Source organism: Carassius carassius, chromosome 15 (assembly GCF_963082965.1).
Source record: "Carassius carassius chromosome 15, fCarCar2.1, whole genome shotgun sequence".
Lineage (NCBI taxonomy): Eukaryota > Metazoa > Chordata > Actinopteri > Cypriniformes > Cyprinidae > Carassius > Carassius carassius.
This window is the reverse complement of record NC_081769.1, coordinates 3,800,729-3,818,199: the sequence shown is the minus strand read 5'-3', so window position 1 is coordinate 3,818,199 and position 17,471 is coordinate 3,800,729. Positions and strand designations below refer to the sequence as shown.

General features: G+C 37.7%; 1 protein-coding gene across 4 annotated transcripts in view; it reads left to right on the top strand.

The window, feature by feature from the left end:
* inpp5b (inositol polyphosphate-5-phosphatase B) overlaps window positions 1-17,471 on the top strand; it is a 39,747-nt gene that overhangs the window by 2,416 nt on the left and 19,860 nt on the right. The window contains exons 3-7 of one of the 4 annotated variants that reach the window (XM_059567271.1): window positions 1,595-1,692; window positions 1,784-1,813; window positions 1,945-2,049; window positions 3,576-3,713; window positions 12,710-12,782. In XM_059567271.1, the coding sequence (XP_059423254.1) occupies window positions 1,595-1,692; window positions 1,784-1,813; window positions 1,945-2,049; window positions 3,576-3,713; window positions 12,710-12,782 (444 nt within the window). Of the gene's footprint in view, window positions 1-1,594; window positions 1,693-1,783; window positions 1,814-1,938; window positions 2,050-2,640; window positions 3,050-3,575; window positions 3,714-6,794; window positions 6,934-12,709; window positions 12,783-17,471 lie in introns of those variants that run through there. The other 3 variants (XM_059567270.1, XM_059567272.1, XM_059567273.1) reach the window with 3 other exon arrangements.

The following is a 17,471-nucleotide window of genomic DNA, read 5'->3' as shown; positions in this document are numbered from 1 at the left end:
GTCGGTCTTAGTCAGCAAGGCAGTCTCAGTCCACTTCTGAAGCCAGATTGGTTGCTGTCAATGAGGTTTGTTCTGTGTGGGAAAGGCAGAGACTTGGTTGAACACAGCTCGTTCAAGTGTTTTAGCAATGAGAGGAAGAAGGGAAACCGGTCCATAGTTCTCTAAAAGAGTTGGGTTAAGGGTGGGTTTCTTAAGTAATGGGGTCATACGAGACTGTCTAAATGTTGAGGGGAAAACACCAGTGTGGAGGGAAGTGTTGATGATGTGAGTGAGTGCAGGTACAACTGCAGGAGAAATGGCTTGAAGGAGATGAGATGGAATAGGATCAAGCAGACAAGAAGTAGGATGATTAGAAAGGATTAGTTTAGAGACTTCTGCCTCAGAGAGTAAAGAGAAGGATGTGAAGGGGCAGACAGTGTCTAAACAAGATTTGAGAGTGGAGCAGAAAGTATCAGTAGCACTGTCAGCATCAAGAGATGGTAACTGTTTAGGGGAGGAAGCGAAGATGAAACCATACAGATAGCCGGGAGGGTGAGAGTGAGCGTAGGTTACGTCGAAAGATGACATGTGTAGGGGTATGTGTTGAGCTGGAACCATGTTAAGGTTAAAAGTGAGGAGGAAGTGATCCGACGTGTGCAGTGGAGTAACCATAACATGATCAGCAGAGCAGTGTCATGTGTTAATAAGGTCCAGTTGGTTGCCTGATTTGTGAGTAGCAGTAGTTGACACTCGGTTGAGATCAAAAAGAGGCAAGCAGAGTGTGGAAATCAGCATACAGAGGTTTATCTAGGTGCATGTTGAAATCTCCAAGCATAACTAGGGGAGTACCCTCCTCAGGTGAGGTTGAGTGATGTAATGAAATCGGCTTTGTTTACAGCAGACTGGCAATTCCAGAGACAAACAGAAAAAGAAAGTAGTGTATTAGCAGACATTGGCAAAGTGTGCAGGTTGTTAGGATTGCGCTACCTATAGTGTGTGATGTGTGGTTTGTGAGTGGTAGTAATAGTAGGGATCTGGAAACACATAGTAAGAGTTGGTCATTAAAACTGAAACCGAAGTGAAGCAAGGTCTCACACGAGGGCTGACGTGATATACTAACCTTTTTTATACCGCTTGACAAAACGGAAATTCAATTCAGCTGAACACACTTTAATGTTTATCACAACAAATGGCTAAGCAAGCACACGACACTGATAAAGGTATGTGATACAGTACGAGACTAAACGCAGCTTCAGCATGTCTCAACACAGTAAACAAAACAAATGTTTCCTAGCAACAACAACTGCACAGCCATAAGCTAGAGTTAGCATTCCCATAATGTTGCAAAATGATCAAATTTATGTTCACATAACTAAGAAAAAAAATGGGAATGTTTGCAAAATAGACCATATTTCATATCTGGGAATATACATTTAAATTGCTCTTCTGGAAAACAACCAAAAAAAGGCTTTATTAATTATTATTTTTTTATTATTATTATTATGTTACTGACTTTTATCAACAGCATGTTACAAAAATCTAAAAGACAATAAGTTTATAAAACTAATGTTGTGTTTGCAGACTTTCAATATGTTCTGTTCCTTTTATTTCTCAGGTTATTCATATATTCCCATCGAAGAATGGCCATCACTGGTGATGATGTCAGACTGGATGAAATCATACCCATTTCTTATGACTTCTCAGTTGTTGAAGGTAAATGTTGAAGGAATTATTTAGTTAATATTAAGTGAAAGCATGTTTTCATGGTGAATGGATTTAATGGATCTATCTGATATCTTCACAGTTTCATCTCCAGATGAGCTTGCTGTTGTTGGTGAGCATTTATATTATATATCAACAGCTGCAGTAGTGTTTGCATCAAAGTTACAGTACATATCAATGCATCAATATTCAGTGTATCTCAGGACTGTTTTAATAGCTAGTTTACTTATTACAAAGGTGCAGATACTCGGGTACGAGTGACTTTTTTTGAAGAGGAGTTGGAGCTGAAGTTACCCTTTGGTTCTCAAACCCGTCTCTTCCTCAGCGAAGTCAATCGGGCATGGAGTGGTAAGAGACACAAGAATAAATTCAGTTTTAAAATACATTCAAATGGGGAATAATGTTATTTAAATTTGTAATAATATTTCACTATATTATTGATTTCACAGTATTTTTAATCAGATAAATGAAACCTTGGTGAGCAGAAAATAGTTATTTCAAAAACATTAAAAAAATCTTACTGACCCCAATACTTTTGCATGAGAACACATTTAGTCATACTTAGATGGTTTTGTGTAGAGCTATGTGGTCCTTCGTGTTGAGTAGAAGGGGAATCCACAATGCAGTGATGCAGAAGATAACTTTCCATTGATACCATCCATAGCCAACCTGTCAAACATGTTTCCATTCATGCTAACAAAATTCTGAAATCCATTCAGATCGAGCAAAGTTGTTTAAAAGTGAAAGACATCGGCTGACTGGTTCTGTCATTTACCTGGAAAAAATACTGGTATTTTTGGAATCATTGCATAGTAACAAGGAAGCCCAGCTATACAACCTACAAGTGCTATATATATATATATATATATATATATATATATATATATATATATATATCTTCACAAAATGAACTGCGATCTGTAGAAGCTAAGCAGCCAGTTTGCTCAAGTCTCAAACAACAGCTAAATCTAACAAATAAGGAAGACACGAGGGAAAGAGACTAAGATTGCGGAACAGAAGGTGTGAGGCGGAGTTTGAGTTCAAAATAGAAGGTTGTCTGCTTCTGTTCAGTTTGTGGCTTTTAACACACAGAATAAGCAGCTGTTTGTTCTTTGCGTTAAGGATTTGTGGATCTACAGTGCATTTTCATGATTTAAAGATGAACGCTTGAAAGTAATTTCATCTGACATCTCGAACTGAAATCAACAAGGTCTGAAGAGGAAATATGCTCAGGCTAAGTGGTGGTTAACAAATGCCACAAGGACCTTCATCGCTTGAGTGCTGATGGCGAGTATCAGGGACTCAGCAGATGTGCTTATTAACCGGAAGAATAATAGAAATTTGCAAGGTAAGCGGCAAAACGGTTGTAGATCATTTGTGGTCATATAGAAACTCAGACGCCAGTAGGCACTTGCTTGCAAAGGGAAGTTAGAGATCGTCTGTGTGATTAGATGTTGAAGTTAGTGTGAAATTTGTGGCTAATAGTTTTGAGAGAGAGAACGGCTGCAAAGGAAAGAAGAAAAATACAGTTCCTCTTTGCCTTTCTCTGAATATACATTGAAATGAATACTGTTCTCGTTCCTGTGGCTCAGTGGTAGAGCATTGTGTTAGCAGCGCAAGTGGTCATGGGTTCAATTCCCAGGAAACACACATACTGGTAAAACAAATAAAAGAAAATGTATAGCCTGAATGCCCTATAAGTCGATTTGGATAAAAGAGTCTGCTAAATGTAATGTTCTTAGAAGAGTGAGACTTGTGTATTCGTATCATTATTTTTTCTATGTATTTACCACTTATGTTTTATCCTGAAACTGGAGGTTTAATTCATCTATGCAAAAAAATGTAAGAAATAAATGAGTCTTTTAAAATTTCAGATGTCTGTGAGCAGTATCCGAAGGAAGAACCGAAATTTGACTGGCTAACTAAATACCGTAAGATGTCAAAAGGAGCTCGATCATTAAGAAAGTCAATTGCATCGACGACTGTCAAGATGAGTCAAATGAAGAAATCAGGTAAGCATTGCATTCAGCCACCACAGGAATTAGCCTCATAAAAAAGCTTTACAAAAATAGCAGTTAAACATGTTCACAACACTATGTACTGCCACTCATATCCTGAGAAGATGGTGCAAAGACTCCGGTGGAGCATGAGAACTTATTTAGATGCTTTTGTGTAGAGCTGGTCATTTTAAATCGGGTAAGCATTGCATTCTTCAAATGTAACACATCATTGCAAATGAATATGCCTGTTTTACAAACTCCACAAGAAGAAAAGTCTTTTTTGGGAAAACGTTACAAAAGTCCACAAAGCAGGTTTGACACGGACCTGTGGTATGTCTCTGCTCTGTGTTAATTGGTTATAAAAACTGTATATTTGCTTACTCTACAGTGGTCTCTATGAATCATCCAAACACTGAAACCCTTAAAGGTCCGTTCACACCAAACATGATAACGCTAAAAATATAGTTCTAAAATGATTCTCAATATTTAAGAATAGTAGAGTCCAAACCACAACTATAACGATAAAGGCACAGAGGAACAATGTCATTGGAGTCATTTTCAGAACGATTTTTTCCAGCTGATGAATGATACTAACATTTACAGCCAATCAGAATCCATCCTGCTCTAAAGAGCTGGAGAATTTCAATCTTGGTGTGAACAGGGCTTTACAGAAGTGACGGCCTTCGTTCTTTCAGTTTTCATGAAGTTGTTTTAGTAAACAGACCAGTACATCCACATGCCAGCACTGCGTCATCAGCTCTGTTTTATTACCTCGGCGAAACCACAAGCTTGTGAGATCATTAATAATCATCTGTATCTCCTGTAGAAATCTCAGCAATCATCCTTTTATTAACCATTAACAGTGTTGCTCTAATATTGCTTACATACTGATATAGTTTTCATATTTTGAATTGATATTTTGTTAGAATTTTTATGTTTTTGTCATTTTTTATTATTTTATATACAACCCGAATTCCGGAAAAGTTGGGACGTTTTTTTAAATTTTAATAAAATGAAAACTAAAAGACTTTCAAATCACATGAGCCAATATTTTATTCACGATAGAACATAGATAACATAGCAAATGTTTAAACTGAGAAAGTTTACAATTTTATGCACAAAATGAGCTCATTTCAACTTTGATTTCTGCTACAGGTCTCAAAATAGTTGGGACGGGGCATGTTTACCATGGTGTAGCATCTCCTTTTCTTTTCAAAACAGTTTGAAGACGTCTGGGCATCGAGGCTATGAGTTGCTGGAGTTTTGCTGTTGGAATTTGGTCCCATTCTTGCCTTATATAGATTTCCAGCTGCTGAAGAGTTCGTGGTCGTCTTTGACGTATTTTTCGTTTAATGATGCGCCAAATGTTCTCTATAGGTGAAAGATCTGGACTGCAGGCAGGCCAGGTTAGCACCCGGACTCTTCTACGACGAAGCCATGCTGTTGTTATAGCTGCAGTATGTGGTTTTGCATTGTCCTGCTGAAATAAACAAGGCCTTCCCTGAAATAGACGTTGTTTGGAGGGAAGCATAATGTTGCTCTAAAACCTTTATATACCTTTCAGCATTCACAGAGCCTTCCAAAACATGCAAGCTGCCCATACTGTATGCACTTATGCACCCCCATACCATCAGAGATGCTGGCTTTTGAACTGAACGCTGATAACATGCTGGAAGGTCTGCCTCCTCTTTAGCCCGGAGGACACGGCGTCCGTGATTTCCAACAAGAATGTCAAATTTGGACTCGTCTGACCATAAAACACTATTCCACTTTGAAATAGTCCATTTTAAATGAGCCTTGGCCCACAGGACACGACGGCGCTTCTGGACCATGTTCACATATGGCTTCCTTTTTGCATGATAGAGCTTTAGTTGGCATCTGCTGATGGCACGGCGGATTGTGTTTACCGACAGTGGTTTCTGAAAGTATTCCTGGGCCCATTTAGTAATGTCATTGACACAATCATGCCGATGAGTGATGCAGTGTCGTCTGAGAGCCCGAAGACCACGGGCATCCAATAAAGGTCTCCGGCCTTGTCCCTTACGCACAGAGATTTCTCCAGTTTCTCTGAATCTTTTGATGATGTTATGCACTGTAGATGATGAGATTTGCAAAGCCTTTGCAATTTGACGTTGAGGAACATTGTTTTTAAAGTTTTCCACAATTTTTTTACGCAGGCTTTTACAGATTGGAGAGCCTCTGCCCATCTTTACTTCTGAGAGACTCTGCTTCTCTAAGACAAAGCTTTTATAGCTAATCATGTTACAGACCTGATATCAATTAACTTAATTAATCACTAGATGCTTTTTTAGCCATTTGTTGCCCCCGTGCCAACTTTTTTGAGACCTGTAGCAGGCATTAAATTTTAAATGAGCTAATTAAGTGGATAAAAGTGTAAAATTTCTCAGTTTAAACATTTGCTACGTTATCTATGTTCTATTGTGAATAAAATATTGGCTCATGTGATTTGAAATTCCTTTAGTTTTCATTTTATTAAAATTTAAAAAACGTCCCAACTTTTACGGAATATATATATATATATATATATATATATATATATATATATATATATATAGCTTTATTTTATACAATTTTAGGATTGCATTTGATCATATTTCAGAATTATTTCAATTAACAAAAATAGTTTTTGGTAGTTTTAATAAAAGTTTTAGATGACAGTAACAGCACTGTCCTCATTGTTCTCAGAATTCATATTTGCATTATAGTTGTATTACAGTTGGAAGGAAGATAGCACTGGATATATTGTTGGACTGGAATCTCGGTGTTGTTTATTATGAATAGCATTGTCTTTACATTATGTTATTTTATAAAAGTTGTGAAAATATTATTAGCTAGTCGAGTCTAATTCTCAATCGATTGCTTTGTGTTACACCGCTCTAGTCTGCAAGCTTCGTCATGACGAATGCTACTGTGGCGAAGGCTGTGCTCATGAATAATAATCGGAATGGGACGTCACGCCAACGGCCTTATTTGATTGGCTGCAAAGCTGACATTGTTAATTAAGCGCTTGTGAAGACTCGTGTGGCTGGACGCTAGGGGAAGTTTACGAGGCGACGTCAGAATGACTGCATTAATATTCATGACCTTCAGCATAGTAGCGCTCTGTGCCAAAAGCTATTTAGTGTCAAATGAACTGGAATCGCTCCGTGACGGTGTAACTACAGTCAGAATGCAAAAAACAGGTTGATGTCTCATACGACTGGATTAAATGGTAAGAAAAGTGTTCTCGGTTAGATATAAATTTAAACAAAGTAAACCGACAACGTTATAGATATGTCATTATGTATATAAATACAAACGTCTTTTCTATTGTTTGACAGGAACACTCCGAGTAGACATAAAATAACTCGGGTTCTTCTGGTTTGTCTCAGTGAAGTGTGTTTTATTGTGATAGACTCAAGCCCTAGTGAGCTGCCTACCTAGAGGGCACTTCTGGACGGCGAGAATCTGACTCCTAAAGCAACAAAAATACTCGAATATTCTTACATTAAGAAAACATGAACTGCTCAGAAATGCTGACTAGATAGGATTTGAAATAGAAACATAAAGGAATTGATCATGTGTACTGTATGGATGTAGAGGTGAAAGCCTGGCAGGGTTATAAAGTGTTAATTTCTATGTATTTGCTAATATCTTTATTTGTTTCTGATTATCTGCTTGTTTATCACTAACACTATTAAGTATTATGGGGTAGTTGACTGTAGTGGCCTGCTTTGTGACATCATTCCACACATATGGAAGTATTTTATATATTATTATTATTTTATCATATATTTTTATATTAAACATCTGTCTAATTCTCTAATATTTGCACTTTCACTCAATATTTGTTGTCACACCACAGGGATAAAAATAATAATTAATTAATTAAAAACCAATTACATCCCACAAAACCTAGGATTCAAAATAAGATTTAATTGAATTCCATTTCTAGTTCCCATTGATGCTCAAGATACTCTTGTAAATTGTTCTATTCAACTTTTAAATTCAATTGTTCTGGTAGTATTGTAACTTAATATGATATACATTTTTGTAATGAAAATGTTTGTATCAAATAAAATAGAATTTTTACAGTCTTTGTGAGACATTGGATACAGTTACAATATAATACTGGATTCAATTTTTTTAACTTAAAATCTTTGGTAGAACGTGTAATTACAGTAGTGTGTAAAAGTGTTTGCCCCCTTCCTGATTTCTTGTTTTTTTTATGTTTGTCACACTTTAATGTTTCAGATCATCAAACAAATTTTAATTTTAGTAAAAAAGATAACACAAGTAAATACATGTTTTTTTAAATGAAAGTTTTTATTATTAAGGGAAAACAAAATCCAAAACTACATGGGCCTGTGTAGAAGTGTTTGCCCCCTAAACCCAACCCAACCCAAACCCAACAACTGCGAATAAAGCGCTTGCGATATCATGCAATGAGTCTGTTACAGCGCTGAGGAGGAATTTTTGTCCACTCATCTATGCAGAAGTGTTGTAATTCACCCACACTGGAGGTTTTTCGAGCATGAACTGCCTTTTTAAGCATCTCAATCGGATTCAGATCAGACTTTGACTAGGCCTCTCCAAAGTCTTCATTTTGTTTTTCTTCAGCCATTCAGAAGTGGACTAGCTGGTGTGTTTTGGATCATTGTCCTACTGCAGATCCCAAGTTTGCTTCAGCTTGAGGTCACAAACAGATGGCTGGATATACTCCTTCAGGATTTTTTGGTAAACAGCAGAATTCATGGTTCCATTTATTTCAGCAAAACAGCCCCATACCATCACACTACCACCAACATATTTTACTCTTTGTACAGTATGATGTTCTTTTTCTGAAATGCGGTGTTACTTTTATGCCAGACGTAATGGGACACACGCCTACCAAAAAGTTAAACTTTTGTCTCGTCAGTCCACAGAGTATTTTCCCAAAAGTCTTGGGGATCATCAGGATTTTTTCTGGTGAAACTGAGACAAGCCTTTATGTTCTTTTTGCTCAGCAGCAGTTTTCGTCTTGGATCTCTGCCATGCAGACCATTTTTGCCCAGTCTCTTTCTTATGGTGGAGTCATGAACACTGACCTTAACTGAGGCAAGGGAGGCCTGCAGGTCTTTGGATGTTGTTGTGGGGTCTTCTATGACCTCTTGGATGAGTCGTTGCTGTGCTCTTGGGGTAATTTTGGTCGGCCGGTCACTCCTGGGAAGGTTCTCCACTGTTCCATGCTTTTGCCATTTGTGAATAATTGCTCTCACTTTGGTTCGCTGGAGTCCCAAAGCTTTAGAAATGGTTTTATAACCTTTTTCAGACTGATAGATCTCAATTACTTTCTTTTTCATTTGTTTCTGAATTTTTTTTGGATCTCGGCATGATGTCTAGCTTTTGAGGATCTTTTGGTCTACTTCACCTTGTCAGGCAGATCCTATTTAAGAGATTTCTTGATTGTGAACTATCGACGATAGTCAGAGATATCGACATAAGCAGATGTCTCTGTCGATGGTCAAGACGATATTAGGCTCATTGTCCTATTAATGTATTAAATTATAATAATAATAATTATTATTATTATAATTGTTATTTTTATTAGGCAGCCTATTATATTTCGGCTATCAAACTGCCCAGTTATTTCACCTCAGCACTGCATTTCGCACGCACGCACACACACACACACACACACACACACACATGCGCGCTCAAAAGAGGATAAGCCTGTAGCGGGTGAAGAAGTCTCCAACCACAAACAGACGTACATCATCTGCAGATATAAGTTATTTCATTGCACTTTAAGTAATCTGAACGTCTTATATATGTGCAAGATTTTAAACAAGCCCTCATTGACTGAGTTTAATGTGTCGCTCTCGTCATGTGGCGTGCGGAGCTTCCGCGTGTCCGCTAAGGACCGCTAGGTAGGCGTGACATAAAAATCATCGGAGAGTGTGCGCGGAGGCTCTGAGCAGATGACCACGTACCTCCCATTTTTTATGACAGTATTTTATATTTAACATTAGTTTATTATCAGTATGTTTGAAAGTATTTTTTTTCAATTATTGGTTATTCCATAGGCTCACTTGCGCTCACTTGCGCGCACCTGAGCGGTTTAAAACACCAAATAGTTCTGCTATGACAAGAACAAAGAGTCTCTCTCTTACTCCACCTATGCACGATACTATCGTGTATCGTCTATCTCACGGGCTGACGATATGACGATTTGAAAAATGACTATTGTGAACAGGTGTGACAGTAATCAAGCCTGGGTGTGGCTAGAGAAACTGAACTCAGGTTTGATAAACCACAGTTTTAACAAGGGGGCAAATACTTCTTCACACAGGGCCATGTAGTTTTGGATTTTGTTTTCCCTTAATAATAAAAATCTTCATTTAAAAACTGCATGTAGTGTTTACATCTCTTACTAATATTTACATTTGTTTGATGATCTGAAACATTAAAGTGTGACAAACATGCAAATAAATAAGAAATCAGAAGGGGGCAAACACTTTTACACACCACTGTATGTGTATATATATAATTATTATTTTTTTTTGGACTGATGTCTCCTCACTTTCTACAGGTGCTGGTCATATAATTAGAATATCATCAAAAAGTTTATTTATTTCACTAATTCCATTCAAAACGTGAAACTTGTATATTAATTCATTACACACAGACCGATATATTTCAAATGTTTATTTCTTTTACTTTTGTTGATTATAACTGACAACTAAGGAAAATCCCAAATTCTGTATCTCAGAAAATTTGAATATTACTTAAGACCAATACAAAGAAAGGATTTTTAGAAATCTTGGCCAACTGAAAAGTATGAACATGAAAAGTATGAGCATGTACAGCACTCAATACTTAGTTTGGGCTCCTTTTGCCTGAATTACTGCAGCAATGCGGCGTGGCATGGAGTCGATCAGTCTGTGGCACTGCTCAGGTGTTATGAGAGCCCAGATTGCTCTGATAGTGGCCTTCAGCTCTTCTGTATTCTCAGGTTTAGCATATTGCATCTTCCTCTTCACAGTAAGGTCAGGCGAGTTTGCTGGCCAATTAAGAACAGCAATACCATGGTCCTTAAACCAGGTACTGTTAGCTTTGGCACTGTGTGCAGGTGCCAAGTCCTGTTGGAAAATGAAATCTGCATCTCCATAAAGTTGGTCAGCAACAGGAAGCATGAAGTGCTCTAAAACTTCCTGGTATATAACTGTGTTACCTTGGACCTCAGAAAACACAGTGGACCAACACCAGCAGATGACATGGCACCCCAAACCATCACTGAGTTTGGAAACTCTACACTGGACCTCAAGCAACTTGCACTGTGTGCCTCTCCTCTCTTCCTCCAGACTCTGGGACCCTGATTTCCAAAGGAAATGCAAAATTTACTTTCATCAGAGAACTTAACTTTGGACCACTCAACAGCAGTCTAGTCCTTTTTGAAGCGAGATGCTTCTGACGCTGTCTGTTGTTCAAGAGTGGCTTGACACAAGGAATGCGACAGCTGAAACCCATGTCATGCATACGTCTGTGTGTAGTGGTTCTTGAAGCCCTGACTCCAGCTGCAGTCCACTCTTTGTGAATCTCCCCCACATTTTTGAATGGGTTTTGTTTCACGATCCTCTCCAGGGTGCGGTTATCCCTATTGCTTGTACACTTTTTATTCTACCACATCTTTTCCTTCCCTTCGCCTCTCTGTTAATGTGCTTGGACACAGAGCTCTGTGAACAGCCAGCCTCTTTTGCAATGACCTTTTGTGTCTTGCCCTCCTTGTGCAAGGTGTCAATGGTCGTCTTTTGGACAACTGTAAAGTCAGCAGTCTTCCCCATGATTGTGTAGCCTACAGAACTAGACTGAGAGACCATTTAAAGGCCTTTGCAGGTGTTTTGAGTTAATTAACTGATTAGAGTGTGGCACCAGGTGTCTTCAATATCGAACCTTTTCACAATATTCAAATTTTCTGATACTGAACTTGGGATTTTCCTTTGTTGTCAGCTATAATCATCAAAATTAAAAGAAATAAACATTTGAAATATATCAGCCTGTGTGTAATGCATGAATATAATATACAACTTTCACTTTTTGAATGGAATTAGTGAAATAAATCAACTTTTTAATGATATTCAAATAATATGACCAGCACTTGTAATTTATGAGTGCCTTTTTGAGATTTAAGCAGGGTTTCTAGTCCATTCCAAGGTAAAAAAAAAAAAAACAACAACAACAATGCATTCATCAGAAATAAATGTATAATATCCAAGTGTTTAGGCAAACACCTAATGGGCAGGTGTGTCTATTTAGTTTATTATAATTGCAATGAAACGGAAGTAACTACAGATCTTGAATATTTCTTCTATATTTGGACATCCGAGTGTAATAGATTGTTTCAAAAGGTCCAGTTATGAAATTAACCATTACAGTTAAACATTACACAGTAAAAAAGGAACTAATGCACAAATAAATTGTATTGTAAATTTTCATTTCATGCTGACTTTAATCAAGTTTTTATGTTTCTGGCTATGTCTTTCTTCATTAGCATTGAAACATGTAGCTCGGGCGCCAGCATAGTGCAGTGTGCTGCCCACAGGCCAGTATTAGCCAGTCAAAGCTGTATAAAGGATATGTTACTGAACTTTGTGTTAATGCAGAAACCATTGTTGCCAAACCTTTCCTTTGAAATTTCCTGCCCGGGATGAAATAGTTTTGAGGAAGCTTATGTTTGTTTTGGTTTCCTCCTACATTCCTCTTTTCTGCAGCCTCATGACTTCTGATTCATGATTGAGCTGTGGAACTTTGACCTGTTCTGCTCCACTTGTTATCAGAGGAGATTTCTGACAAACGGCTGTAACAAACTCACTTTTGATACGATCAGGAATTTGAGTGCTAGAAAAGAGCTGTAGGACTCTCCCCTGAAATGATGAGATATCTGACTTGCGTTTTAAGTGCTGTTTATGCAATGCTGTAGACTAATCTGAGTTGAGCTTTGTCTGTGAAATCTGTCTCCACCTTTGCAGAAAGACCACACGCAGCCAACAACAGCGGACAGAAGACAGAGGACGAGCGGACCAGAGACAGCGTGCATGACAGGTACATTCCCCACTTTATTGCAGACACAGTTAGCTCAGCTCATTTTTATGTTGTTTTCATAAATGCACACACACTATATATATAGTTCTCACAGTTCTGCTTCTCCTGGCTGTTCCTGATTTAAACCAGGCCTGTCAGCTGTCAGCCTGTGGGCCAGACTCAAGCTCGTCGATCAGTTTTAGTAGACTGTCCTATTGATTTTGACCAAATCACTGCTGCCTGATACCAGAAACCAAACTAGCTACTAGACTTACAGTATATTTTCAGTTAGAGTAAATATGTTTTCAAAACATGAATTGGCACAGTTAATTGTGTTTTATTTAATGTATAAAGAAAGGGTCAAAGTATGCACATCTAAAAACGTCTTGGCCAGGTGCAAAATCAAAAGGTACATCAAATAATAGAGAAAAGACGGCAACGGTGCGTTTGCCTGACGAAGGTTCTTCAACCCAAACGTTCCTTTTTAAAAAAAAATTTTGAATAAAGGGACAATAACAGTGTGCAGATCTTTTTCAGTTATTTTATTTAATGTGTAGTGATTCATGGCGACAATTTGCAGACAAATTTTCAGTCATTAAAACATGATCACAACACAACAAACAGTGTCAACAACGTCACAACAATTAAACCGGTGTCATGTCAGCTCACATCTACAAAGATGTGTCATATTTTATCAAAGATAAATTTATTCTCTTTTAGCATTATTTTAAACATTCTTACCCAGTATAAAATGATCACTATGGTTTTGTTTTTTGAAGTTAAGTTAATAAAAATCTGTTTGTTAGTTAATTAAAACATAATTAAAAGTATGAGTTGTGAGAAGAGAGTGTAAAGTCATATTTAACCAAAAATCTTAATACTGTACATTAAAATAATACTTTCACATTATGTTCATTTTAGTGACGTTTCGGACGCGGACTCCAACTTTACTTCACTTCAGGCATTAGTCAAACGAGCGCAGAAGCAATACTGTGCTCATAGCACATGCTCTTCAGTTGCATTCACAATGGTGCCGGCACGCTGTAGCCTGTATCATTTACATTTATTCATTTAGCTGACACTTTTATCCAAAGCGACTTACAATTGCTATATATGTCAGAGGTTGCATGCCTCTGGAGCAGCTAGGGGTTAAGTGTCTTGCTCAGGGACACATTGGTGTCACACAGTGGATTCGAACCTAGGTCTCTCACACCAAAGGAATGTGTCTTATCCACTGTGCCAACACCACCCCATTTCATGCATTTCATATCAAAGCGTAAATAAAACTATGTGCATCATCTAACACACCCATTTTAGCTCCGTTAGCTCATTATTAGAGACTTTAAGACCTGAATTGGGTCAGAAAAGGTAAAAGAGAGATGAGAGTACAGGGATTGTTAAATCCATGTCATGTACAGCAGCAGCAACTCTTAAAGTAATAGCAGTTAAATAAACTACTAATAACCTATGCAAATAAATTACCAATGGTTAAATATTAGGGGGGTAACTATTTTATAGAGACATCAGTAGTGTTCGTATAGAAAAAAGATAGCATTAAACATATATTAAATACAACCCGAATTCCGGAAAAGTTGGGACGTTTTTTAAATTTTAATAAAATGAAAACTAAAAGACTTTCAAATCACATGAGCCAATATTTTATTCACAATAGAACATAGATAACATAGCAAATGTTTAAACTGAGAAAGTTTACAATTTTATGCACAAAATGAGCTCATTTCAATTTTGATTTCTGCTACAGGTCTCAAAATAGTTGGGACGGGGCATGTTTACCATGGTGTAGCATCTCCTTTTCTTTTCAAAACAGTTTGAAGACGTCTGGGCATTGAGGCTATGAGTTGCTGGAGTTTTGCTGTTGGAATTTGGTCCCATTCTTGCCTTATATAGATTTCCAGCTGCTGAAGAGTTTGTGGTCATCTTTGACGTATTTTTCGTTTAATGATGCGCCAAATGTTCTCTATAGGTGAAAGATCTGGACTGCAGGCAGGCCAGGTTAGCACCCGGACTCTTCTACGACGAAGCCATGCTGTTGTTATAGCTGCAGTATGTGGTTTTGCATTGTCCTGCTGAAATAAACAAGGCCTTCCCTGAAATAGACGTTGTTTGGAGGGAAGCATATGTTGCTCTAAAACCTTTATATACCTTTCAGCATTCACAGAGCCTTTCAAAACATGCAAGCTGCCCATACCGTATGCACTTATGCACCCCCATACCATCAGAGATGCTGGCTTTTGAACTGAACGCTGATAACATGCTGGAAGGTCTCCCTCCTCTTTAGCCCGGAGGACACGGCGTCCGTGATTTCCAACAAGAATGTCAAATTTGGACTCGTCTGACCATAAAACACTATTCCACTTTGAAATAGTCCATTTTAAATGAGCCTTGGCCCACAGGACACGACGGCGTTTCTGGACCATGTTCACATATGGCTTCCTTTTTGCATGATAGAGTTTTAGTTGGCATCTGCTGATGGCACGGCGGATTGTGTTTACCGACAGTGGTTTCTGAAAGTATTCCTGGGCCCATTTAGTAATGTCATTGACACAATCATGCCGATGAGTGATGCAGTGTCGTCTGAGAGCCCGAAGACCACGGGCATCCAATAAAGGTCTCCGGCCTTGTCCCTTACGCACAGAGATTTCTCCAGTTTCTCTGAATCTTTTGATGATGTTATGCACTGTAGATGATGAGATTTGCAAAGCCTTTGCAATTTGACGTTGAGGAACATTGTTTTTAAAGTTTTCCACAATTTTTTTACGCAGTCTTTCACAGATTGGAGAGCCTCTGCCCATCTTTACTTCTGAGAGACTCTGCTTCTCTAAGACAAAGCTTTTATAGCTAATCATGTTACAGACCTGATATCAATTAACTTAATTAATCACTAGATGTTCTCCCAGCTGAATCTTTTCAAAACTGCTTGCTGTTTTAGCCATTTGTTGCCCCCGTGCCAACTTTTTTGAGACCTGTAGCAGGCATTAAATTTTAAATGAGCTAATAAAGTGGATAAAATTGTAAACTTTCTCAGTTTAAACATTTGCTACGTTATCTATGTTCTATTGTGAATAAAATATTGGCTCATGTGATTTGAAATTCCTTTAGTTTTCATTTTATTAAAATTTAAAAAACGTCCCAACTTTTCCGGAATTCGGGTTGTATATACTGTCTTTATGTTGTTTGTAGATTGATCTGAAGATTGAATGTGAAATTATTGCAGTGTGAAAGTATTTAAATTAAAGATGGGATTAATCGCGGTTAATTTCAGAAAAAAAATCTTAATTACCCGCATTTTTCGGACTATAAGTCGCACCTAACTTTAAGACACATCAGTCCAAAAATACGGCACGACAAGGAAAAAAGCATATTAGGGCTGAAAAGATTCCTCTAATAACTCGAGTAACTCGATTACAAAAAATAATCGAGGCAAATTCCTCTGCCTCGAAGCCTCTTTTAATTTATTTTAAAACTCACGTCAGGTTCTTTCTCAATGATTTTTAATGTGACACAACACGTTTACGTCACCCACAAAGCGGAAGGAGACACAAGCGCTGAGTCCGAAATCTCATACTGCAAGGAGTCAGCAGTGTTTTGATTTGAGGGCGCGTGCAAACGTAAAGAGAACATCGTGGCATGTGTCCATTGCAAGATAGAGCTGGCATACCACAACTAGGACCCTATGATTTCCGTGATGCAGAAAACGCGGAGGGAATCCCGGAATCCAGTCATAAAAACGGAATTTACAGTTAAACGCGGAATGGCACGGAATTTGCCAAATTTTAAGGAATTAATCAAAAATAGGTAATTGCACTTACATCAAATCACGATAATATCTGTAAATATTAAGCCGGAACAGTCTATTTAAATACGAATCCTGCATGTTCTGCGTGTCTGTGTTAATGAATGGAACAGAAGCGCGTCTTCCTTTATTAACACACACTGAAGCGCGCATGATGCTCCGGTGATTTTAGCGTCTGCTGTCTCACTAAGGACGTGAACACATGAACAACATCTCCAGAACTGCTCTGACAGTCACTTCTTGAGCATTTGACCGTTTGATTTGAGTAAAACTAGCGTCACATCACATACACAGAACTGTAGAGGTACGTCAACCCGTCAAAATAAAAGTCCGGTTAAAGACTATTGTTCAGCAGAATGTACATAGCCTACTACAAAAAAAAAATCAAACATTATTTTTTTTTTTAAGGTTTAATCACAACATTTCTTCCATGTTTTATATTTAATAGTAAATGCCATTTGTTTACCAAAAAGTTAATAATCAATAATTAAAAGATAAATTAAATTAATGTTTTATGTTTAATGTGCGTCTCAGAAAATGCTTTATTTAAAAGCTCAACTGAATGGCACTTAAATGCACTTAATTCATCTGTCAACTTTCTTGTCATTGTTCACAGTACAAGTACAGACAGAGAAACAATGTGTAATAATTAAATGTTTTATTTTTGATGTATGCATTGCATTCTATGCATTTAAAAAATAAAAATATTTTTTTTCTAAAAAAGGAAACTTTTTTCATTTTTAAGTCACCAAGGGACCGCGCGTTCAACATGGACGTTAATACGCACAAACACACACCGAGACTGTTTGGTGATACAAGAGTTTATTGTAATTATTGATCAGAGAGTGAATAAAATACCTGCAACCCTCAGGCCACACTCTCCACTGCAGAAAAAA